This window comes from Tenrec ecaudatus, chromosome 9 (assembly GCF_050624435.1).
Source record: "Tenrec ecaudatus isolate mTenEca1 chromosome 9, mTenEca1.hap1, whole genome shotgun sequence".
NCBI lineage: Eukaryota > Metazoa > Chordata > Mammalia > Afrosoricida > Tenrecidae > Tenrec > Tenrec ecaudatus.
In genome coordinates, this window is record NC_134538.1 from 154,054,329 (window position 1) to 154,080,533 (window position 26,205).

Sequence of the window (26,205 nt, forward strand, 5' to 3'; positions counted from 1 at the left end):
TCCTTCTAAATTCCTCAGACACTGCTATGACTTGCCTCTGGTCTTCTGTCCAGTCTGTTCCCATGTTGTAATGACTTTCCTCTGCCATCCTCCAAAAGGTCCCACACTTTTATGAAGCCTTCCTCTTGATCAGTTCAGACCAACTTTCGTGTCTGAAATCTCTTACTTTCGCTTTAGCAGAGGGTCTTACTCAGTCACAACCCATCTGCCATGGGAGTACCTCTACACGGCTTTATCCATTACAAGGAGGCTCACGCCACTACTCAGTCAAAAGGCCCAAAGAAGCCAGGGGGTTAGGGACCACAGTCTCAGAGGACATCAAGGTCAACTCGAATGTCACCGTCCATAAAGGGGATGCTCTACACATCCTGCTGTGGTCGAGTAGTACCTGGAGTCTTAAAATGCTTGTGCGCGGCCAACCAAGGAAGTTACAGATATTGCAGTCTTCCTCTCTGGAGCAAAAAGAGAGTTCAAATAAACAAGCAAACAAACAAAAACACCAACGTCTTGAGGAAACAATGAGTCCAAAAGGCAAATGGACTGCATGAACCATTGTCAGAGATCAAAAGAACTAGATGGTGCCCACCTACCACTACCAACTACTCTGAGCAAGATCACAGTAGAGGGTCCCAGAGGGATTGAGAGAAAAATGTGGAACAAAATCCAAATTCTTAAAATAAGACCAGACTTGCTGGTCTGAGAGACTGGCGAAAACCTGAGATTATGGTCTCCACACCCCCTTCAAATTCAGAACTGAACCCACTCCTGAGATCATCTTCCAAAACAAAGCTCATGCCATCAAGTAGCTGTCAACTCACAGTGACCCTATGGGACAGGGAAAACCCAAATCTTTGTGGGTTTTCCAAGACTGTAACTCTTCTTTACGGCAATAGAAAGCCTCATCTTTCGCCTGCGGAGTAGCTGGTGGTTTTGAACTGCTGGCCTTGCAGTTGACAGCCCATCCTGGAACGATGCCACTGGGGGCTCCTTTGTAGACTAAAGACATACTATGTTAGGTCTTGGGTTCCTCAGATGTGAGAAAGGCGAGACCGTCTCCCGCTTAGACTCTCCTCAAAGTAACAATCCTCCACAATGGGCATGTCATCAAGGGGGACCAGCAGGACATCCTCTTTGATAACGTAGAGGATTAGTGAGCAAGAGAAAGACCCTCAGTAACACGGCAGTGGGCACTGTGGCTTCAAACAAATCACTAAGGATGACCTCTGCTGGCCACAGGGTCGCTGTGAGTCTGACCTGACAACACCTAACCACAACCGCACAAGGTAACTTAAGAATCACTGTATTTTCCCTTGTCTGGTATTGCTATCTTAAAAGTCAACTGAGTAGATTTGGGGGAAACATTCAAGATCAAACAAAATCTCTAAAACCTAACAACTCAACCCAGGATATAATGTGCCCCAGTTTACAAATAGTTTAAGAACCTAGAGTTTATCCCTTTCTCTAGGAGCTTTTGCAGGCAAGGTACACATCCCAATGGAGTCTGTCTGTCTCTGACTCTCTCAGACTTGACGGTGCTTGGAATACCATCCAAATAGGAGTGTGGAAATAGAAATGTACACGAACCAAATGTGTTCAAGTTGTTTACATTTACAAGAACACAAACATGGGAGGCTCTTCAAGACAGTAAGTGGAAAATCAGACGCACGCACGGCTGTAAAATCGTTAAATCAGAATAATGACTGCATCTCCCTGTTAAGGTACTTTCACTTCCCTCCAAGCAATACCATATAGAAAAAAGGGGAGTCCAGGTACTTCCGACCCCTTGTTGTCACGGTTACAGAGCGAGATGACTGAGAGGTACATGAAGAAATGAGCCTGGCTGCTCTGGCTGGCCTTGTGGTGGAAATTTATGAAAGAACTGATCTGATAAGAAATTATCTGAAACGAAATGATTACTCAACTGTCATCTGTGATGATGCAGTCTGCATTGTTTGTGTTTTGTTTTTTCAGCCGGGTGTTCCTTAAGACCTAGACTCAGATATTTAATCAATGCCTTGTTGAAATAGGGGGCAGGTATGCAAAATCACCACCTGGAAAAACAATTGCAAAAAGAGAATGTAAAGGAAAGTCTGATTAATTAGAAAACCACGTTCCAATAGAAGTGTTAGGAAGAAGGAGCAGGGAGGCACTTGAGAGCCATCAGGGAACTACGCCGTGACTTAACCCAGGGTCGCTGCTGGCAGAGGCTCTCGAAAACTTGCAGCAGAGGTTCTTCACCTTCCTTCCTGGTTTTGCTTGTTGTTGTCTGTCTGTTAGAGGCTTGTCTGAACGTCACAGTCTGTATGGGTTTTCGCTCAGAGACATGCATATCTGCACATCTACACGAGCCCACAATCGAGCAGGTCACATCAAAGAGGTCTAGGCCCCGGGCTAAATAATCCTGGTTTGATAAAACAAACTCAAGCCAAACTCACTGCCCCTGAGCCAATTCTAACTCCGAGCGACCCTCGTCACTTTAAAAAGGTTAAGGCTGTAGAGGCAAACCCTGCTCTTGCTCTCCTGGTGGGTGATGACAGAGCCATCAGGCAGCTTGATCCCAAACGAACTTGGAGCTTTTGATGGAGCCTCTAGCTTTGCCGCCATCTGGCTGCATCCCGGGCCTGCTGGGAGTGGGAATTCCTCAGTGCGGTGGGCACATTGTCAGTGCTTCAACATCACACTGATGGTAACAATGACTTTCACACTTCAGTTGTGCTTTTCTTTAAATCATAACAAATGAAATACCGAGAAAGCAAGAAAGGTGAGGCTAAGTATTCTTCGGTTTACAAGGTCTAAGAGCTGCTAAGCTACCTAAAGGTAGATGATCTGCAGCCACTGTGTGTGTGCATGAAAATAAAACCCCATTGTCCACGAAGGCCTTTTCCTGGTTATGGAGGGCCAGGAATAGGGAGGAGAAGGTTGGGTGGGGAGGCTATTTGGTGGTTTTATTCTGGGCTCAGGTTACTCAGGATAAACTGAACCCCAAACAAAGCCCATGGTTATCAAGTGGACTTCAGACTCACAGGGCCACGAGAAGGCTGTGATCTTTATGGAAGCGGGCAGCCACATCTTTCTCCCGCCAAGCAGCTAATGGGTTAGCAGCTGAGCACTTAACGGTTGGGGCCCAGGGCTCTGATGTGAGCCAGTTACCTGCCGGTCTGTCCGCCTGGCTAAGGAGGGCAGAGAGCTACTCCAGTCAAGTAGCAGCTTCTTGACCTTGAAGAGCGAGTCCAGGGCAGCAATGGCTAGCCGGGCTCTGTGAGGGACACAGGGACAGGCAGGCTGGCTGGTGGAGGGGGAGGGGGAGAGAAGCTGCTTTATGGGAGCCAAGCGCCCCAGGGACTTGAGCTACAAGTCCCCATCTCTCGTCATACAATGAAAGCCACCATTCAATTCAATTATGATGCAAGGCTGAGGTTTAATCAACAATGCTTTATTTGGATTTTTCAATTTCTTGTAATGTTGTCCTAATGCCACTTCTAATTCAAACTGGAGAGTGACACATATGCTGAATGTTACCAAAAACAGAACACACGTGGCTAGTCTGTTAACTTCTTCCACCTCGTTGTTGCCTCAAGGGAAGGATGCTGACCGGACCGTGGGGCCCCTGTATTGCAGTATTGGGAAAGCACCGGTACAGTAGGCCCCGGGCTTCTTGTCTGGATTCCCTGGAGTCCTTTAGAACCTTTCACAAACCACGTTGTTTTCTTAACTCTCAGGAGGAAGCCAAGCAGTCTCATGCCCTCTCCGTGCAGTGCGGCCACACTCTCCCAATCAGACTTTCACCTTAAGCTTTCAAACGATTTTGAGACATTTTGTTTTGCCCTCACGCCCTGGTACCACCTTCCCTGCAAGGCACCGCCTGTCTGAGCAGCTAGCATAACCTGCCTCATCATGGGCAGCTCCCCCTGCTCAAGGGCATGGCGCTATTTGCTTAGCAGGGGATGGGATAGAAATCTTAAACTGCTACAGTGGCGCCTTACACACAATGCTGAGCCCAAGGTTACATTTTCAATGAGTAGATCCTAAGTTGTCATTCTGTTCTCGAGGCCTTTCCTGGTATGCTGGGCAGTGAATGGGGGAAGAGTTATACTGCACTTGAACGATCACAGTTTGCTTTAGACCATCGACGTATAATTCACCATTCAAAAAGAAAGTGCAAATGTGCAAACGAGAGAACACGCAGTGTCTGCACACGTATCTCACACCACAGGCTCTAAACCCACACTGCGACAGCAACTGCGGGCACCTGTCTGTGCACTCCGAGACATCGCCACGTTCCCGTGCCACGTTTTCAAGGATCCAATGGACACACTCTTCTTAATGTTCATGTTCTTCAGGGGCAGATTAGGATATTACCACTTGCTGGCAGATTAGTAAACAAGAAAACTACTATATTACTGTTGTGTGTTTTCAATAACAGAGCCAAAGTAAGGGCAGGTCTAGCTCATCTCGGCCGGGCTCGGGATGAGCACCACAGGTTTGTCTGCAGGAGTGGAAACCACCACTGCCCCTGAGGAATAACGGCAGCATCCTGAGGCCAAGAAGCGGCGGCGAAGGCCTAGTGCAGAAACACTGAGCAGTGCTCAGTAACACGCTCGTCGCAGGCAAGGGGAACATTTATAATTGCTCTTCCGGTGAATATACATTACAGACAAAATCAGAAAGGAGTCATGCAAACGTCCAGTTGCCCATGCAAGCACCCCAGAGTCTAATCCTCTCCTCAGTCCTGTTGTCAGGCCACAGTAGTGTGGAGACCCGGAGGCTGCTGTCCTTGCTGTAATGAATGGGAAGAGGCTGACAGTGGCCTGGTCGGAACCTTCGCCTCTTCTTCCCCTGTGGAAAGTCAGTCATGGTCCAGTTATGGGTGACTGGAGTTGGTAACAGTCCCTTTAAAACATGGCTTCAATACTTGGAATTCTGATAATATATATAAAATACATGCTTAATGGTTGGAATCCAGGTGTGAAGTAGACACAAGTCTTAAAAGATAAATCTAGCAAGTCCATGGAAAGTAGAGGTACTCGAACACACACCCTTCATTTTAACAGTATGTCAGAGATAAGAACAAGTACATATAACAGATTATGGATTATAAATATAGCAAAGGGGAGGGGGATAGAAGAGGGGGAAATCACAACAAAAAAAGACCAGGGAAGCCCTTCTTTTCCAAGTCAACTTAGACCCCTTACAAACAAATCAGATGTTCTTAATGGTGAATTCTATTTTGTAGAAAAATTAAAACTCAATTTATGGAAGGTGGAAAATACTTTACAAATCCATGTTTTAAAGGCACAACAAGTACATTAAAAATGAAAAATCACTGCACATTAAAGAGTAACCTGTCGATGCCTAGCATCAGATAATTCAATGCAGACATCTCAAGCGACTGGAAAGGCATCAGAGCCGCCACCACCAGGGTCCATTGACGGAGCGAGAGGAGGCCCCACAGTGCTCCTGACAATGGGTCACTGTTTCACTCCAAGTGACTCTTCCACACGTGACTCAACAATCAAGTCACTGTTAATATCACTAACTCAGAAACAAAGACAGTGTAAAGAAAACGTCCTTGCTTGCATAAACTTGGAACGAACCAAACCTGGAGACGTGGGGGAAGAGCTGTCCTAAAGAGTCTCCAGTGTTTTCCTGAATACATCATCAGTGTTGAGAGTAGTCTGAGCGTTACGGAAGGACCTGACCTTACAGCGGGAGCTCGTGGGGCCACATCTGCGAAACCGGCAGTGCCCACAGGAGTCTGTGATTCTTCAAACAGGCGGTTTCCTTGACGCCTTGACACCCCACGTCCACCGCAAAGACGCTGTGCAGAGCGAACCTGGGCGCGAGGGCTTGCGTCGGACTCCAGCAATAAGAAAGGCTAAGTGGTAGAGTGCTGAGACCCACACCTGTAGCCTCACTCTGAGCCCTGGGCTGGGCCCACAGACTCAGGAGAAAGTCCTGGTGCTGAAGGGCCCTGCAGGCGTGAGAGCAAGCCTGGAGAAGGCCAGGAAGAGGCACAGGCCAGACCTACTGAGGAAGGAGGGCCTCTATGTTGTCAGTGGGAAGCTTCCCATCTGAGCAACGGTGTGCCCTCAACACGCTATCTTGCTTCTGGGCCAGAGGCATGCCACGCCTAAGATGAAGGAGCTGAACTGATAGGTCATTTCAAGGGAAAGGAGAAGCCACTGTTCAAACAGAGGTACGTGGTTCCAATAAAGAACACTGAAGTGGATGCCAATGTGTCCCGACGAGAATTCTTTCAAAAATCCTCCTACACTCTACAGTGAACTGGACATGCTGCCCCCCAAAATGTGGCTCACTTTCGCCACTAAGGAAGCAACGCTGTAAGAACCACTTCCAATTATGCGAGGATGAAATAGATGTCACATTTCTGGCCAAACCTCTGGCTTCAGTTATCTTAACCTTTAATAATTAACTGAAACAGACCCCAAATAAATTTTAAATGGAAATGCGTAACAGACACAAACATCTGCATATATTATCTGCATATGTAGGTGCTGACACCTCTGACAGGGACTCGGTTTTGGGGTGCATGTCTCAAGAATAGACACACGCACGTTTGGCGCTGCAGGGTGGTCAACTATGAAGTTGACAGCTGAAAGCCGACAGCTGCTTTGAGAAAGATACAGCGATATGCTCCTGTGAAGAAGTACAGCCTTATCCAGGGTCACTGCATGTCAGAACCGACTTTGACAGTCAGTGTGCTGGCTGAGGTGGTCTGAGGGGCTTTGGGATGTGGGGAGAGTTGAAGCATACTCTAAAGCAGCAGGTCTCACCGAGATACCATTCGCTCTGGAACATTTCCTGAACAACTGTCCTGGGAGCCACAGGAAGACACGAGTGGGGCCCCTGCAATGGTCCAGTGCAGGCACGACTTATTTCCAGCTGGGGTCCTTAGCCAGGCACTACACGGCTGCAAATGAGACAGTGCTAAGATGTCCATCAGTTTCCAATTTTCACTCTGTCATTTCTAAATGTTATTAATATCCTAGATCATCTGGCCAAAATTATTCAATGAAATATTCAGTCCCCTGGGGTGCCTGCTAAATATTTCTAAGTTATGAGAGAATCTGGTGTAACCCTTGATAATAATTTCAACCATTCTGGTACAATAAAACTAGTATTTTCCTATTTATATAGACTCTGATAACAAGCTAACCACAGTCACCACTGAAATAGTAAGCAAGTTGTGTATCGCCCTAACAAGGCTCCCTTCACCTGCCCTGCCAAAGAGTCATAATCTACAGTTGGCGACTCAATCCATAGAATTTCAAAGGGAGGGCGGGTAATTAATTCTCCATGGTTCAGTGCCATGTGTGGAAGGGAAAATAAGAGGAACCACAAAGACAGGATCATATTTAGTGTCACACCATCTCCGACTTTGGGTGAAGGGTTCAAGTAGCAAACAGGAGGACAACCGCATCCATCCACCATCAGTGACTCCTCGACGCGCTGTGCCATCGCCAGGCTGGCTTGAAATGCTCGGGTTGAAACTGTTCTTTGATGGCTTTGGGAGTGGACGAAGAGACACTTTAACAAAAGTGGTTGTGTAATAAGCCGCATAAAAGCAAGACATGAAGACAGCTGAGAACTGGTGTTGCACACGGCACCCTGCCCCTCATGCAATCTGGCGGCCGGGGGCCAGCCACCTTCTCCTCCATTCTCCAAACAACACTAAGAAGAGGGTCCTGTCAGAGAGGACCAGCCTGCTACTTACCCCAAAGCAATGACACACTCCCCCTCCCTCTGCCTCGATGCCTACACTCAGGTTTCCATCAACATACAAAGCCTTTCTCCTCTTGCTGCCAACGCAAATCCTCATTAGCACTGCCCAGACCAACCCCTACCTCCGCAACAAAGCCTCCCCAACAACCAGAGGCACAAGGACATGCCTGCGGCTCGGTGTCGCAGTGACCACTTCCACACAGGCTCCGAATGTTCTCTCTTCACGTGCACTGCAACGTTCCTGGAAAGTATGGCTACCTTGTGTTTCTTTGGTATTTCCCACACGGCCTAGTTCAATGTTGGTCAGACAGGGACCCAAATATTCACTTTAGCTGATTTAATGCCTTATTTTTAATGTTTAAACTATTTAGGGGAACTGCACTGTAAACTTTTTAATGTTGTCATTAATCTACCATGTATGTAAAAGATTGAAACAAAAGATTGTACTCTAAGATGCTGTCTTGATTGGAAGAAGACAAGGATGCCAGGCACTGAAAACTCAGGAAGTAAATCCAACATAGAAGGAGATGAACAGCCCATGCCAATCTGGATCGGGTGCCAACGAATGTCACCACGTGAACAGACACCGTCAGCCCCAAAGCGCAGATCACCACAGTCCGGTGCTGTTATGTTTGTGAAAATGAGCTTTCTCTTGTCAACTGTTAGGCACCAACAGCCACGACATTCAACTTCCTTGCAAATACAATGCTGTGGGTGCCACAGGGAATAAAGTCAGGGAGCCTGGGGCGTCTAGGCATCTATTTATCCACCTTGCTTATGAAAACAGGCAGCCAATCAAGCAACTTGCTGTACTAGCACCTTCCCGCGGCACGCTGCGCCCTGCCACACTTACGAGGCTCCGGCAAGACAGCGAGGCTGTTCTGCTCAAATGGAGAAAATCAGGAGAAAGACAAACCCTCGCCCCAGCAGACGCCTCGAAAGCTGGAGTCACCAGTAATCCAAAGGTCTGAAAACGTCACGGACAGCAATTACTGAACCAGAAGTACGATGATATCAAACTTACAGGACTCTAACATTACCCCTCCTAAAAATAAAAAACATGACAGACCAAGAATGCAAAGAGTGCTCCTTAAATTTCTTCTACACAGAAAGTCTATGTGTGATATTATGTCTGTGTAAAACTCAGAGTACAGCCCAGAAACAACAAAGCCCACATGGAAGCAACATACCAACATGTGTGATCATGAAGGGCCAAGGGGACCAGGTTTCGAGCACCAAAGGCTGGGGGGGGGACAGGGGGGGGGGGAAGGGGAGAAATCATATCATCGTGAATGAGGGGATCGCGTGATGGGGATCAATGCCCATCTGTAGACAACTGGACATCCCTTGCAGAGGGGTAGTGGGGAGGAGATGAGTCATTGAGGGTTCGGTGTAGCAATAATGAAACTTACAACCTTCCTCTAGTTCTTAAACGCTTCCTCTCCCCAACTATCATGATCCCAAGTCTACCTTGCAAACCTGGTTAGACCAGAGGATGCACAGCGGTACATATGGGATCTGGAAACACAGGGAATCTAGGACAGATGAACCCCTCAGGACCAAGGGTGAGAGTGGCATACCGGGAGGGAAGGGGGGCAGGGAGGTAGAAAGGGGGAACCAATCACGGGGATCTACACATAACCTCCTCTCTGGGGCATGGGCCACAGGAAAGTGGGTGAAGGGAGACACCGGGCAGTGTAAGATAAGATAAAATAATAATTTTTAAATTATTAAGGGTTCATGAGGGAGGGGGGAGCTGGGAAGGAAAAAAAGAAAATGAGTTGATTCCAGGAACCCAAGCGGAAGGTGAATTTTGAGAATGATGAGGGCAACGAATGCATAAGTGTGCTTTACACATTGATGGATGTATGGATTGTGATAAGAGTTGTAAGAGCCCCAATAAAATGACTTGTAAAAATAACTCACAGTACAAGTGCTCCTAGACTACTGACTGTCCGTGAGTCGCACAGCTGGGGGTAGGGGTGTGTGTGGGTGTGTGTGTGTGTGTGTAGCAGACACGGTCAATAACTGCTGAGAGCAGTCAGAGTGGCTGTACCCTTCATACTGGTCACCATGCTAAGACTTTTTTTTACCGACACTTTGCTTTCAGAATGCAATCTCAGAATTGTTATCAGGGGGCTGAGCTGTATTTATAGCACCATCATTTCAGAGCCCCCCCCCTTATTTTTTTTTCGTTTTGAATTTTAAATAACATTTGAGCAGCTGGTAACTGTCCTATTGAGTCAAATGCTCCTAAACAATCATGAGGTATGATACTCCACCATCCGTATAAAGCTCAATATTACAAGGCATTCATTTGCTTTTTAAAAATTTAGATTACGATGAAAATCTCCCCGGCACATAAAAATTTCAGAAACTAATAAGTACTCTAATTGTTATTCAGTAGCTCCCTCCCTTCTGCCGTCACAGCAGCCACCCACCGGCCCAAAGGCAAGAGCGATGCACAGATTCTTGAAGGCTGTAAAGGAACCTACCTGCTATAGGGATCCCTCCCAGACCTGTGTTGTGCTGTGGCGGGAGATTCAAGTCCAAGAAATTGCTATTTGAGGTGGGGTTTGCTGTGTGGTTCAAGTGCATGATGCTATTGCGTGGAAAGGCCATCCAGGGATAGCGGGCAGCCTGGCCTGGGAAACTGAAGGAATTGTAAACGGCTCGGTGCTGCGGGAACTGAGGGAACCTCTGTGGCAAGACTGAGAAGGTACTGTTGAGAGAGTTGGCATTTGCGGATGCAGCGGGATGCAGGAAGCCAGAGCCTGGACTTTTGGCGGCTGTAGTGTGTGAGGAGTTCTGGAGGGAGGTGGGCGAGAGCGAAGGCTGGTCTTGAACGGAGAGTTCCTTCTCAATCAGGTCTGCTAAGGCTTTGCGAGTGACATCAAAGGGATCGAATCCCAAGTCGTCCTCCGGTTGTTTAGAAGAACCAAAGCCGAAAGCTGCTTGCCAGTCTGTAGAGGACGACACTGGGATTGTTTCTGTGGGGAGGAGACATGTGGTTACCCCAAGGTCAACTCTCTGCCTCAGACTGAGCAAGCGCCCACACTACTCAAAATCAAAACGTGTCACATTCAAGACGGACCAAACCCCGCAAAAGCTGTGTGGTTTTGTGGCACAGTGACCGGAAATCATTACAACAGGACCTCAAGGGGGGTGGGGAGTGGGCCCCTCTGGCCATTAAAAAATGTTTCTCATTTATTTGCTGTTGTTTATGATATATTTCTTAAGCTAATTCCAAAAGCTGAATTCCATTAATTAATTTTTGCCCATCAGGCAAAACTATACTCTCAGTCATTTATAATTGAAGCCTAAAACACGTCATTCAGATAACATATAGTAGTACTACCAGTATATAAAAATCTTCACTCTCAGTCGAGTCAGTGAGCAAAGTTTATTTTTAAAATGTTCCCCATCAAGCACAAAGTATGAATAATTATAAATATATAAGAAAAAAATGACACTTTAGTGGAACAATGTCTATTCATCACTGCTTTTTTCCTGAGGTGCTTATTAATGCAATGTTACCCTAACATTGCAATCTTTTATATTAATAAGAAAACAATGAATAACAAAAATAGAAATGGCTCAAATATACTAAGACACACCTTGGATTACAAAAACATTTACTTCTCTATCAGTTGTGGTGGAGGGAGTGCCTAAACCTTAAGTTAGCAAGTAAGAACCTGCTTAAAAACCTAAGCGCCCAGTACTTCCTAGAAAAGAACGCTGCTTATTTGGGGCGAATGAAGCTATCGACCTTGGTTTCTAGAGAAGTCGGTCTTTTAACCGAAACTTCTGGGTCCTACTGCAATTTACACAGTAGTGATGTAGTAGGCTACGCCTTCATTGGGCTGCTAACCACAAGGTCAGTAGTTCAAAACCACCATTCGCTTCACAGGAGAACCGATGAGGCTGCCGACTCTGTAAAGATTTGCAGTGTCGGAAACCATACAAGAAGTTCTACTCTGTCCTACAGGGTCGCTACGAGTCCCAACTGACTCAATGACAGTGCATCCGTGACTAATTTACCTAGCTGCCAACTCCACATAGTTTGAAAGGCTGTTCTATGTAGAAGGGACGGGGAGAAAAGGCTAAGCAGACACCCAGCAGAGGGCCTGGGGCCATCTGCGAGGCAGCGGTGAGGAGAGATGGGCGCCGGCAGCCCAGCCATACCTGACGTGAAGAGGCTCTGTGGTTCGGGTGCTGTCGGCCAGTCACTGGACGTCTGTGGGGAGCTGGGAAAAGGAGGCAGCCCGCTGGGGATAGGGTTGGGGTGGCGGAAGTTGTCTGAGAATAAAGACTGTGACTCTGTCCCTGCCCCTTCAAAAGGAGACCGTGCGCTGTGATTGGATGAGCTGATGGGCATGACAGGGTTGGATTTTGATAAACCAGGTGGTGGTGAAGGCGTATCACTGTGAGATATCTAAAGAAAGCGGGAAAAGAAATTAGTAATCGGTACAAGTTCATCCATTTGAATAAGCCACAATTAAAAAGGTCTACGATTAAAGCTGTTGGAATAGTGGTCTTCTAGCTGGGCCAACTGAAGATTCTTAGGAGAGCCTGGACTTTGAGAACCACGAGGAAAGATCACCAGCACCTTCACTGAGCGGCTGGAAAGCAGCGAGCTGGCCTCCGCTGCTGCCACGAGCCTCCTTCTCTCGCTTGACAAAGGAAGAAGCTGCCTCCCTCTCTGCAGCCAGCTCCAGTGTTCCGTCCACACGAGGACTGCCCAGAGCCCAGTAATAACGCATCAGTTACACTCAGACGGGGACAGCCTTTTTGCAGAGCCTGAGATCCCCAATAACTTGTGCTCACACTGAAGAGGGACCTAATCAAGTTGCTCACTGACAGGCCGTTCAAAGTTTATTTTACGATAAATCTTTATATCATCTCTTTGGAGCATGTACTGTACATACTCATGTAGAAACAGTATTTTAAAACATTTTAATCATTTTATTGGGGGCTTTTACAACATTTTTAATGCAGGTTTTGTGGTAAAATTAGGTGTCTCAGCTGGTGAGTGATGACACACTCCTCCTCCTTGTCTGGCATCTACTTATGGACATGACTGGGATGGACTGCTGCTGAGCCTGGCCACAGGTTGCCAACAGCCAAAGTTAGCCTGGGGTGTCTGAAAATGACCACTGAAACGGCTCTGTCCATCTCATTCACTGATGCATTTCCAATAACAGAACTTCGCCATTTAAAATTGGTGGTTATGTAATTTTACCAAAATCTACACAAACGTGTTGTCTTGATCAAATCAAAACTACTAACAGAAAATCCAAAGAAATGGTGGCATTTAAATCCTTAGACAGATATATATATATATATATATATATATCCTTTTCTGTTTATGAGAAAGAAGTGTATGCCTTCTAAGCATAAACTATATCACATTAAGCTAAAACTCCAGGATGGCAATAGAAATTAAAAAATGACAAAAATTCAAGGGGACAAAGAAATTACTTTAAATGTCTGATTAGTAAAGATGAGCGTGAGCATATTTTTAACAGAAAATAGGGTATTGAAACACTAATATTTAATTTTTCCTTTTTTTCTTTAAAATTTTTATACCTTAAAGTACCATGTAATTTTTATTTTTAAATGCCAATATATTCAATTTTCTGGAAATGACTCCTTTCACAACTATTTGTAACTTATTAAGAAAATTTTTTAATCACAAAGATCATTTTGTTTAACATTTTATTGACACACAATCCACATAATTCAATTGTTCAATCTCAGAAAATAATTGTAATGTCAACTTAAAATGTGCATGGGAATATACTGATTTTGAAATTCTTCAATCTGAGCAAAAGTTTTCAAAGAACAAGTTTGAGATCTCTAAGTTGTTGACAGACTCTGTGGGGAACTGGTCCTTCTTTATGGAAGAAAAGAGAACTCTGTCTGTGGAACCAATGTAAGAAAATGTACAAAAATTGAAGCAGGGCAGAAAGAGCAGAGGAAATGCTCCTTGAGCGACTAGATGAGATGACACAAAACATGCTGGGAGGGTCAAGCCTCCCTCCACGCCCATGGAGGAAGTCACTGTGAACAGATGAACTGATGGATCACTTGTCGCTGGGGAGGCCAGAGAGAAAACCACTAGGTGCAAGCACTGGGGCAGGAACGGGAGAGTAAAGCCCACAGCACGGGGTGAGGAAGCCTCTGGTGGAGAACCAACTGAAATCCGAGGACACAGAAGGTGTGCTACTCTGGGGCCGCAGAGGTCAAATGATCATTCTGCAGCATCAAGAAAGGGGTAAGCCATGCTCTATCTACATTTTCTGAGGAGAAGAAAACTACTTGTAACATGTCTTTAAAAGATGTCTTCCACACGTGTCTTCCCATCATTTTACAACTTCAGATAATTTTCACTACCAAGGAAATTCACTTGTGTACAACAGCTTGCTTTCAGGGCACAACCAGTAAGTACAACAGCATTGTTGAAGCATCTTACCTGCTGGGAATTATCACCGTTTCCTATACTGAGTGAATCTGAAGGTTTATCAATGGGGCTAGAAGAAGAAAACACATGCAAAAGAAGAAAAAAACAAAGTCAAGTCTTATTTTTCCACAATAAAAACCATCTACCCACCCCCCAAATCCAGGAAAAAAATTTCTTTAATTATCTCAATGCACATTAAATGAGGTAATGACACACAAAAGGAGCAACCTTCTGGCCAAGGAAAACATACATTCCAATTAAAGTCTCTATCCCAGGTGTCCTCAAACTACGTAGGGCCCACGGGCCACATGCAGCCCACTGAGGACAATTAAATGGCCCCCAGGTGTTTTTACCCCATTTTGTTTTTTATTTCAAAATAAGATGTGTGCAGTGTGCATAGGAGTTTATTCATAGTTTTTTTAAATTATGGTCCGGCCCTCCAACGGGTCTGAGGGACAGTGAGCGGGCCCCCTGTTTAAAAGTTTGAGGACCCCTGCTCTAGACCAACGGCTGAGTATTAGCTTGTGATAATGAAAACAAACCCATTAAATTGGATGCTGCCCAATGCAAGATTCAAATCCCTCTTTTATTTTTGTGCATATATAACATACTCATCTTCCATTACAGTTATTTAAATAGCACTCCCATTTTTCTATATGATAGGACTTACGTTCCTGAAATGTTCTCTGCAGGTTCTTAAGAGCCAGACATTTCTTTAAATAATTCAACATTCTAATTGTAACCACAGAAAAAGTACATGTGTACATACACAGAGAAACAAACATTTGTGTAAATTATTGACAGACGGAAACAGTAATTTCTATTTCCACCGAGAAAAAACAAGTACAAAGCAAACGGCTAACATTAAGTTCGTTTTTACTGTCTGCCTTTAAAGACAAAATAAGATCTCCATAAACATCTACCACTGACTGAGTGGCACCGTTCCTATACTGGGCTTTATTTCGCTCAGCACATAGCGAGGGCTAAGTATTAGTATCCAAATGGGTCCTCATAAAATACCCTCCAAATGTTTTATTTCCCGGACATCACTTTAAACTGCAGACACCTGGGACCACACTTAGGCATTTGCTCCAGTCAACATTTTAACCAGGGCTGGCATGTGCTGTGAGTCCCAGGTGTGTCCTCTGCAGGGACACCGTCCCATGTTCTTGATTCTGACATTGACTGGGAGAGAGAGCACTGTTGCTCATGGCGCAGATCTCAAGTTAGCGCAGAACAGGAAAGTTACTTCCAAAGGGGCAGTTAGGCTATGGAGTCCCATGAGGGAACTCAAATTGTCAGGTACTTAAGAATATTTACACTCTTGAGGAAGGAAAATGGAAGGGGAAAGGACACCATGAAGGGCTAGGGCAGCATGCGCATCCAGGAAGGCTCCTAAAGTTACAAACGGGGCTGAGAGAGAGAAAGCTAGTGGAGCGAATGTACAAGGTGGTTAGAGTAGCACTGAGAGGTATTGACAGAAAGGTAGAAAGAGGCTAGACTGCAGGAGCCAAAGAAATGTGTGTGCACAGAAATGACAAACAGCTGAGCTTGAGGACGGCTGGCAGGATGATGGCACGAAGGTCAAACTTGAGCTGTTCTTGTAACGTGAAAACAAGGGCCTCAGTGTGAGCAGAAGCGTCTGCGTTACTTCAGTCCATCTCCCCAGCCGCCATCAATAGAGAGCACGTAACAACAGTGTTCAACACAGGTAAGGCCAGTCTTCCTTAAGGACTGAGGTGCATCCGGCCCAAGCCCTGGTATCTTCAGCTGCCTCATACACACACGAAAGCTGGACAAGGACTAAAGAAGCCCGAAGGAGAATTGATACATTTGAATTATGAAATTGGAGAAGTACAGCCAGAATGCTACTTAGAAGGGACAATGGTAAGGCTCTGTCTCATATATTTTGGGTAAGCTATTAGGAGAGATCAGTCCCTGGAGAAGGACATCAGGCTTGGTAAAGCAGAGGGTCAGTGAAAAAGAAATGGAGATGGCTTGGCCGAGTGGCTGTTAATGCTGGGCTCACGCATAGGAGCGTGAGGATGGGGCACGGGATCAGGCAGTGTTTTGCTCTCTATATAGACAGGGTTCAAAGGACTCAAAGGCACCTAAGCAATGTAGCAGCGAGTAAAACAAGGAGGCAAGTCTCTCCTTATTCATAATTTTGCAATTTGGTCACAGAGTGTAGCCTTTGAAAAGACACTATGTATTTCAGTTGAATTTAGATACACAACTACTCATTTCCATGTGTTTTTTTCTTCCAAGAAATAAGGGGTATAACAACTCTCTCTAACTGCCCCAGGGTCCACTCGTTCCATGCTACCCAACTGAAAAACCAAGACAGTAGGCCTAACAAAGACAGTGGGCCCCTAAATTTTTCAACTATCGTCTACTGAGAAGGGAGTTCTGGGGTGCCGTAGGAGATACACTGAGTTGCTAACCGTGAGGTCAGTGGTTCACAAGACACCCTGGCTCATTTGCCAGTTGGCTACTGTGTGCACAAATGAAAGCACTTCACACCTGGGGGAAAGCGCCAGGGTTTTTAGAGCATTCTGAAACCCCTGTGTGTGTCAAGCACAACATGGAAGGGCGCTTTATAAGAGAAATGGAAAAACAAGTCTCAGAAAAATTCTAGAAATTCACTACTTTGTCTGCAGTGTGAAATTTTAGCAAACCTTAACAACGCATCTATTTAGTTTACCAGTCAACAGTGCTCAGTGAGAAAGGGAGAGAGTGTCTCTCTGAAGACCCACATTACACAGCGCAGCACCCCCTGCACATCCTCTCAATGTTCCAGACCATTCCTGAGGCCACCCCAATCCAGTCCTGGCATCAGAAGACCCGCCTGCCCCTCCACATCAACCACTGACCACTACGCCGGGCTGCGGGTTCTCTCCAGGGAAATGTACACATCCTATCTTGTACCTACTCAGGATTCCTCCAGCTCTGCTCAACACCAGCTCTGACAAGTCTCAGAGTGTGTACACCCCAGGAGGTTCCCAAGTAATGGCAGGGTAGAAGGCCAGGGTCCTGCATGGGCCCACCCGTTCTGTTGAATGCACACGTTCTCCAGTCGTGGCTTCAAAGTCCCGCTATTTTTTCAGATGTACGTTTAAGGTGTGCATTTTCTGTCAATGCCTTAAATGCCATCAGAGTTTACACACTCCTAAAGAAGTTTCCTCTTCCCTACTTCTCTAGCCAATCCTCTACTGCCACCAATCTACGATCTAGGAATGACTTGCCTCAATACCTCATGGAATTCTTGTAGTTGACAGTTTACCACTATGAGGAGGCTTCAAAGAGTCTATGGAAACATGGAATGAAAATGTAACGAAATTTTTCTACAAACTTTTTGAACCCCTTCATATCTAGCCTAAGGTAAGAGACTTCCAGCATCACACATCTTCAAGGTCAAAGTACCTATGGTTACAGCATAGTTTTGCTAGCCATGCTCACCTGCCCTACCAGTGTGTCTTCAGCATTCCCTCTATCCCCTCGTCTACACAATGGGAGAGTGGGAGTACAAGGAGCTTAGGCATGAAAGCGATGGAGACATGGTCAGACCCTGGCCTGCCACGATTTGTGTGGGAAACTGGTCAACCTGTCCCCTCTCGGAGACTTCATTTTCACACAATGATCCCAACCATACAGGACTTCGCAGGAGATTAAGTGAACACAGAAGGTGCCAAGTCCTGCTCTACCCTCCTTTCACTTCTGTCTAAAACTGAGCACCTGGCTCCCACAATGTAAGAGTGGCTAGTGTGTCTGAGTCGTCACAAAATCAAGAAATCCCAACTCTGCAGCTTGTGACCCTGACCCCAAGGATCCCAGGGCTACAGGATTCCAATATCCATGGTCCGTTTACAGGAAAACAGTACATTGGGAATTAAGTATTTTCATAACGTGGTTACTAATGTTTCTCTCAAACAAAATATGAAAAACCAAAACAGATATATAGACTTCCCTTGAAGAGCACAACACGGAACCTATCTAATTTGCACACAGGGATTCCCACAGGTAGAGGAGATGGCAGAGACCCAGTATTAGAGGAAAATGGGAGCGAAGTGAAAGTAGTTCTTAGACAGACAAGAGACTTATATAGATATGTGATAGCTGGAAAGACTCGATGGTGTTTAGGTCTGCCAAAATGGATCAATAAAATCAACATAATTCAAAACCCAAATAACTGGTCAGCGAGTTGGGGAGAGACAGATCTCTATACAGTAAAAACACTTAGTGAATGCCAAAACAAAACGATGCCAACTACAAAGACACCAAACAAGAAACGTGCACAGGCAGGTATTTCCCTGGTTGGTCTTAACTGCCTGTGCACACAGGCCGAATGTCCTTAACACAGAGAGACGTCGCACAGATGCAAGAAGAGAGCAGCACAAATCAAACCCAAGGCAGGTATGAACTCAGTAAAAACGAGGAAGTCGATTTATCTAATTATCAAGTATGTAGGGCACAGGTTCCCAAACGTATGATTAGCCCACCTCACCTTTGGAAATAAAAAAACTTTTGTATCACAGCCCACAATCCAGGATCAAGTACAGGTACCTGCTTTGCCAGCCCCCCTGGGTCATACGAGTGCCCCTGATAATTGGAGATAAAATATTCAATTCAAAGAAAGGGGTACTCTCTCCTGCTTCTTGATTCTGTTGTTCTCCCACTACACACAATCAATACAACAGCCCAAACTTTCACATTACAGCAGGTTCATCTCAGCACCACTTAAAATAATACCCCCAAGTGAAAAGAGCAGAGTACACAACAGGGGGTTTGTTACTACATAAGAAAGGGTCGTGTATGGTGGAATACCATGTAGCTACCAAGAATTCCCTTCTCAGGACACATTCACTAACGATAGGTATTAAGGTTTGAAATATAACAGACCAATGTGATCTGTGGACAGTGTGGCAGAGCCTGTTTGCTGTCCCCGGGTTATGAACAGAAACCCAATGTATAACATCCGAGGTATAAATTGGTTCAAATAATCAAGGGAGCTACTTTCCATCCCACCAAAGTGCTATGACTGGATCACTGCTCTTCACCGGGGCATTGTTTGAATGCACAGAAAGCTACAATGTATTCTAAGACACACATGTGACTTACACCAGACACACACCATACCTACCTGCTACATTTCTTACAAATCCCCGTTAAGAACGATTCAGGAATGGAATTAGTTCATAATCCAGACCTGCTGGACTACATATAATGTTGCAATGTGTAATTTGATGATGCTTAATGTAATGTTTCAATCCCCAGAGATAAATGAAGATCAGCTTTTTCAAGAAACTGATATTAAAAGGCAGTAATAGTGAAAAGTTTTAATAAAGAAAAAGATTTTTACTTATATCAAAACCTACGTATGACAAAATTGAAAGAACAGAAGCCTATGCTAGGTTTGGGAGGTGGGGCTACCTGTATATCAAAAAGATGCAAAGATTACAAGGAAATTCATGCTGCTAAGAAAATGCACCAAATCATTTTTAGTTAAAACCCCTGGGTATTGAAATCACACACTGTATTTAGTCCCTTCAGTGTGTCTTTATGGAGTTTTTCAAATTGCCTTGCATGAAAATTTGTGACTTTTATATTCAGAAAATACTAAATGTGATCTAAAAGGGATCATATGAATTTTAAATTTCTACTCTGCATTCTCTAAGGACCCAGCATATGATTTTAATTAGAATGACAATGTTTAAACGAGCACAATGATGTGTCTAAATGTTAAAAGCATCTGAAATAGAAATTTATCACAGTAATCCTATTCTTATGCCAAGCACTACAACCTGACAACCAGCATCAAAGTCCTCGCAAATGACCCACAAAGACACAGAAGAAGGGTCAGTACAAAAAACCCAAAGAAAGGCGGGGGGGGGGGTGTTTCGTCAATTCAAAAAGATTATTACATGAACTTAGACTGTATTCTTGGTTTTAATATAAAGAAATTTCACAACTTTTACTATAGTAAGTTTATGTGTGACCATGTTGCTTAACACCCATGATATATTCTGTGAAACTGGATATGATGTGATTTAGGCATTGTGAGACAAACCAGCCCCAGATTACAAACACGAGGCCTATTCCTAACCTTGGCGTTAGGTCAACTCTGCGTGTGGATTGGAACAGATAAATATGGTTCAGATAACTAACGCAGTTAGCCCAGTATCTGTGTTAGCGTTGTTGTTGCTGCTGTCAGGTCTGACTCACAGTGACCCACTGCACAAAACAGAACCAAACGCTTCCTGGTGTTGTGCCATCTTCGTAATCGTTGATAGGCTTAAGCCCATTGTTGCAGTGTTGCACTGAGTCAATCCCTCTGGCCTAGGGTTTTCCGCTTTGCGCCAACCTCCTACTTGACCAGGTCTCTCCTGAGCACATGCCCAAAGTATGTGGTGCAAAGTTCGTCCATCTTTGCTTCTCAGGAGCAACCTGCTTATATTTCTTCCAAGATAGATATTTTGTTCTCATACAAACAAATACATTTATTATATCTTATAGTAACAAGTACCTCTTTCTATGCATAAATATGTATGGATATGTATATGTGTATATAAACAAGAAATATTTAAATTTAAATAATCTTTAGTAAATATCTTAGCTACCCTGTTTTCCCAAAAGTAAGACCTCCCCCGAAAATAAGGCCCCCAAAGCTACCATAACTCTGGACTCCAGACTGTAGCACAGCTCGCTGTTGGCCGCAGCGCAGCCGGAGCAGACAAGAAGTGCAAGGCCTCTTTTAATAAAACAGTGAGCAATAAATGTGCACCGTATTCTGCATGGAAAAGTAAGACATTTCCTGGAAATAAGACCTAGCGCATCTTTGGGAGCAAAAATTAATATAAGGCACTGTCTTATTTTTAGGGAAACGGTATTAAAAGGAATGAACTTAAACACTTCAAACATTTAAACATAAAAACATCTTCTGAAGAAACCCACTCTGGCAACGATCCACATGGTTACCAGTATCTGCATTTAAAATCAACGCTAAGCACTGAGCTCCTACACCTCAAAGTATCGCTGAACTTTAGCTCTGGAATGTAAAAACGGAGCATGCAACTTAATTGTAGCAATTTCTTTTAAATAAATAACATAATTTTCAGTTTGTAAATTAAAAATAAACAGAACAAAGATCCTGCAGCCCCAAATGTACAGGCTATTCAGGATTGAGTACAATCCCAAAATAGACGGTTTTATTAATTAGACTGTTTCAGACCATCCCCAACTATGATCCAAAGTCTGCAAATTACTGCAACAGAATGGGACGTGGCAATCAGAACTCTCCATTTGCTTAAGCACAGGTATGATGTTGGTTTACCAGACACTCCAAAGGTACGATTCTGAGTATCGGCTACCCTCCCACTCATAGGATGCAAGATGTTAAGTGAGGCCTGGGGCCAGCTCTGTGGCACCTACACTTCAGCTAACTTCCACTCTCCCTTTTACAGTATTTCCCCCCTGTTAGACCAAGGGGAACCCACAGCTAGTGCGGAGACACGAAGATGGCTTACTTCCTTTCTAACAAGGAGGGTGGCCCTGGGCCCAGGAAAGTCTGCACATCCCTGCAGAAGATGGCCCTACCCAGGGTGTCTCAGAAGTGTCGCCAGAAACAGCAAGGGCTCTGAGTCAAGAGGCCTTCCTTCTAGCTAACCAAGTCTGCCCTGAAAGGCCCCGTGGCAGCGCTCATCAGGAGAGGAGGAGGGGCCGGCTGGCCGCAGGAGTATCAGTACTTACGTGTCGTACCTCTGCAGTGCTGTCACTTTGTTCTTATTCTTGTCAACGGAACCCGTAGACAGCTGGAGAAAATTGGGATTTAATTTATATAATTCTTGAAGTAGCTTCTGTTCATATTCTTGGTGTTTGCCCGCCTAGTGAGAGAAGAGATAAAACTGCAGTGGGATTCACCATGGAGCTGGTGCAAATTACTGAACTACATTCTGGATTGTGAGTGGTGCCCTAGGGAAAGCGGCACCGCAGAACCCTGTGAGGCTGGTATCCCACCCCTAGGCCCTTGCAAGTTCTCCCCACACAACCACGTGCTGCACAGTAAGGCTCTTTGCCGGTCAGAACCCACTTATGACATAGAAATACATATGAAGAGAACTGTTCACTGGCTCAAATAACTGACAGTTGGGTTTCAACTACTTGTATGTCTGTAATCGACACAGGAAGTCTCTTTCTAACAGGCCTCACTGGAGAGCAACCCAAGGCAAACATCCCTCCGGCTCTTTCTTGTAGTGCTAAACACGGTGGACTACACTGGTAGCAAGTTTGACTCAACTTCCCACTATGCCAACATGAAGTTAAAATTCCATCATTCTGTGTCTACCTTCCCCTTTCCTCTGCTGTTACCAAGAACAAAATAAAAACGAATGTGTTCTAAACTCTAGGCCAACCCAAAACCAAACTCATAGCCATCAAGTCATTTTGGATTCACTACAATCCTTTATAGTGTTTCTAACAGCCTCATTTTTCTCTCCTGTGGAGTTGATGGAGTTGAACTGCCGACCTTGCGGTTAGTCGTCCACAGCTTACATGATAGGACCACCAGGGCTGCAGAGGTCAGTTATTTATACAGCCTATGAGACAAATCCAGTCAACCACCCATTTTTATAGAGAAACTCTTAGCAGAACACATTCATGCTCATCTATTTACTATTTCATCCTGACTTAAGCTATCTTCCTGATCTGGGGAAAGGATGGTCCAGAGAGCCTACAACAGGTACTTGCTGATCCTTCACTGAAAACCTCTGCCCGCCTCTGCTCTAGGCACAGTAAGACTGCTGACTGCATGGGTAGGTGTAAGTCTGGAAAGCTATAAGGTCACTGTAAGTTAGAATTGACTCAATGGCAGTGAGGATGAGCTGTTAAAAGGTAATATCACAAACATGGAGGGAGAAAATACTCATAAACTGGTTGTGGAATCTAGTTGAACACAAACACGAAGAGCAATGAAATGACCTTGACCCACCTTTTGCAGTCTGTGTGTTTATCGGGCCTGGACCAACAAGGATCACAGTATTTTAACTTACCTCCAGGGGTGTGGTCTAAATAAACACTCTTGCCAAACCAAAGGAGAACAAAACCACAAAAGCTAGCAAGGGCAATCCTGCCCAATGCAGCATCCTTCCCTGGTCCCAGGGCCTGTTTCAAGTAGACCTAGAAAGGCTTCACAAGGCACCAAACTCTGAGGGCTGTTGTAACAAGCTATGACCCCCAACTTCCTTTCTATACGCTTCCTTTTCAAAGTGCCTTAAACCCAGGAAAGAAGAGCCAGATTCAGAACACTCTGAAATGAATTTAAAGTATCAAGAAAGAAAAAAATGCAGTCAGATGTGGAGGTTACATCTTTAAAACATGACAAATCTTTCTACCGTCAGTCGAGGAGCTTTTGGGGCTTTTGGTAGCCACAGAAAGCTCAGAGTGATCGTTCTCATGATTCTCCAGGGCAGTTCCTAAGAGACAGGTTAAATCCCATTACAGGTAAGTCCTAAGGGACTGTCCATCCCATTTCTTTCATTGTTCAATAAGACATAACATGAGACCAAATAGAGTTCGGAAATCTTGATAGGCAGAAATTTCCATTGTGAGAGTGCTTTGGAGTATAATATATTCTCGGCATGAAATTTAGTTTTCATTAAAAAAATTTTTCAAGTGCTTATTATGTAAGAAAATCAGCACGTCATTCATTCCTATTAAATAGCAGGAGGACCTAATTTTAACAGCGTCTTTGACCGCAAAGACATCGATGTTAAGCAACTCCAATGTATATATTATAACGGGATTTAATCTGCAGTCACTCCAAGCCAAGAAGGGCGCCCTAGCCGGCCTTCTCCAGTTGGACCTGGAGAACGAAAGGTAGCAATGAGTGCCCCCCACCTTCTAAATGAGAAGTACTCCTGCCAAAGTCCACAGCCACAATCTGAAGTCCTCATCTACAATAGGGACGGGCAGCATTGTGCTTTGGTATAATCCTCATTTAAAATGCCGTATGGTCAACATTTTTACTTCTAAAGGCATGTTTATACTACAAATTGAAAGGAGACAGGAGAAGAGGAAATGTAAAAAAGAACACAGGAGATGTTAAACCTTCCATCCACCCTTCACAGGACACTGACGCAGTGGACATTTTCAAGGGGAGGAGCGTTGTTCAGATGTTAGCTCAGCAGCATCATTTGACACAATATAATTTTCTAGCATATTCTGAAAGGAGTAGAGATTAGGCAAAAACCCAACTAGTAATTATAGTCTCCCTCTCCACGTTTATTTTGCTGACATTTCTCTTAAAGTAGCATTTCCCAAGGAGCTTCCCATGGCCCGTGTGTTGGGGCTGTGCTAGGCACTCGACCTCCCCCTGCTGACTGTGAGTTGGCCCAGTGAAGACTCCTGAGAAGAAGCCTGAAGGAAGGAATCTGCTTGTCTTGAGTGAATCTCAGACTGAGGTGAGCACAGTCTTCTGTACTATGATAGTCTCCGGTGGGTCTGACATCCCACAGAACACTTTTGTTTGGAAAATACTACTTTAAAGAACAGTTTAAAAAAACAAAGCAAAAAACCCTCTAACTTTACTTTTGTCGAATGAACTCCCTTGTCTGCAAAGTTGGTCATTCACATTACTTTACTACCTGCATTTCCTCTTTTGTGAAGCTGGCCGCCTCGTCCCCCAGTTCATGGAGATACATGCAGTCGGGCTTTGGACACTGCATATTCTTTAAGAAGTAGCTGCAGTACTTTGTTGTGCCTAGAGATGCCTGCAAGAAGAGGAGGGGTGGGGGGGGAGAAGGGCCTCAAAATGTGAGCTGATAGCGCAAGCAGAATGTCCTCGTGACAGTGACCTCTCTGCACTGGCGGCCGGCCCAGCCCTGGCAGCAGCTGTGGGGGGCCGACCACGGAACGCTGGAGGGCCGAGCTCCTCCTGAGAGGTTCTTTCCCAGCGGCCCCTCAAGAACTACAGGGCACACCCCACTCGCTCTGTCTGTCTGCTCCCACCTGGAAGGGGTTCGGGCTCTTAAGCCCCCACAGTCCTTTTCAGATAGGGGCTGTCTCGCTTCCATTTCTATGAAAGCCTGGCCTGGCAGGAGCCTTGACTCACCCTGGCATTCACCAGGGTCCAAAGACTTCAGGACAACAAATGGGAAGCATTTCCCATTTCTGATGGAGAATAATGGCTCCATTCTCCCAGAGAGAGAGCTGTGGATGGCTACGGGTGCTTAAAAGGTGGTCTGGATGAAGGGCCTCTACAGCTCCTCGGCGGTGCCAGGCTCTCCTCCACGTGCTAGCTTCTCTCCCTCCCCCTGCAAAGACTCAAGTAGGACCACATTACCTTAAGTGTTCTGCCATCTACCACCACGTTGTTGACACACTGTATGGCTCTGAGCGCGTCTTCGGACCGGATATAGGTCACATAAGCACTGGCGCTGGGACCCTACAGGGGAGACATCCCGTCCCACGGTGGTTAGTTTCAAAGGACATCATCGAAACCCTCTTTCAGCCTGACTAGGGGATCCACAGTCCTTTTCTGGCATGCTAATTAACATAGGGTCGGGATGGACTCCACCACAGTGGTTGGACATAACTCGATAAAATAACATCTTAGGTTTCGTCTTTATTTTTTCTAAAAAGTGATTGGACAGGCTCGTCAAGGTTATTAAATTTTTTTTATTTAGTTTGAAGGGAAAAAGGAAAAAACAAAAGGTCACCACGCTGTGTCAAATTATGTTCTCCCCCAAATAAAGACAATCTACAAGACTATTCCATCTGCTTGTATCAGCACAGCAACGATGCTCTGTTAGGTTTTCAATATCTGAAAATATTATTGATTGGAAATTTCTAATTATAGTATGCCTGCAAACAGACTCAATTTCCCATCCCCTTTCCGCCTTTTCTAAATCTGTCCTGTGCTTTCCCTTTTATGACTAGTAATTCCATTAAGTCTGTTCTACAGGCGTCCAGTGAGCACCCACACTTCCCCATCCCGCCATGAGAGG

At 45.1% G+C, this 26,205-nt stretch overlaps 1 protein-coding gene across 5 annotated transcripts in view; it reads right to left on the reverse strand.

Annotated features, from left to right (window-relative positions):
* Positions 1-26,205, reverse strand: part of CNOT4 (CCR4-NOT transcription complex subunit 4) — a 136,185-nt gene that overhangs the window by 17,240 nt on the left and 92,740 nt on the right. For 3 of the 5 annotated variants that reach the window (XM_075558705.1, XM_075558706.1, XM_075558703.1), the window contains 6 exons: positions 25,542-25,643; positions 24,844-24,969; positions 21,953-22,086; positions 14,219-14,276; positions 11,929-12,178; positions 10,239-10,733 (listed from right to left, as the gene is read on the reverse strand). In XM_075558705.1, the coding sequence (XP_075414820.1) occupies positions 10,239-10,733; positions 11,929-12,178; positions 14,219-14,276; positions 21,953-22,086; positions 24,844-24,969; positions 25,542-25,643 (1,165 nt within the window). The remainder of the gene's footprint in view (positions 1-10,238; positions 10,734-11,928; positions 12,179-14,218; positions 14,277-21,952; positions 22,087-24,843; positions 24,970-25,541; positions 25,644-26,205) is intronic. The other 2 variants (XM_075558708.1, XM_075558704.1) reach the window with 1 other exon arrangement.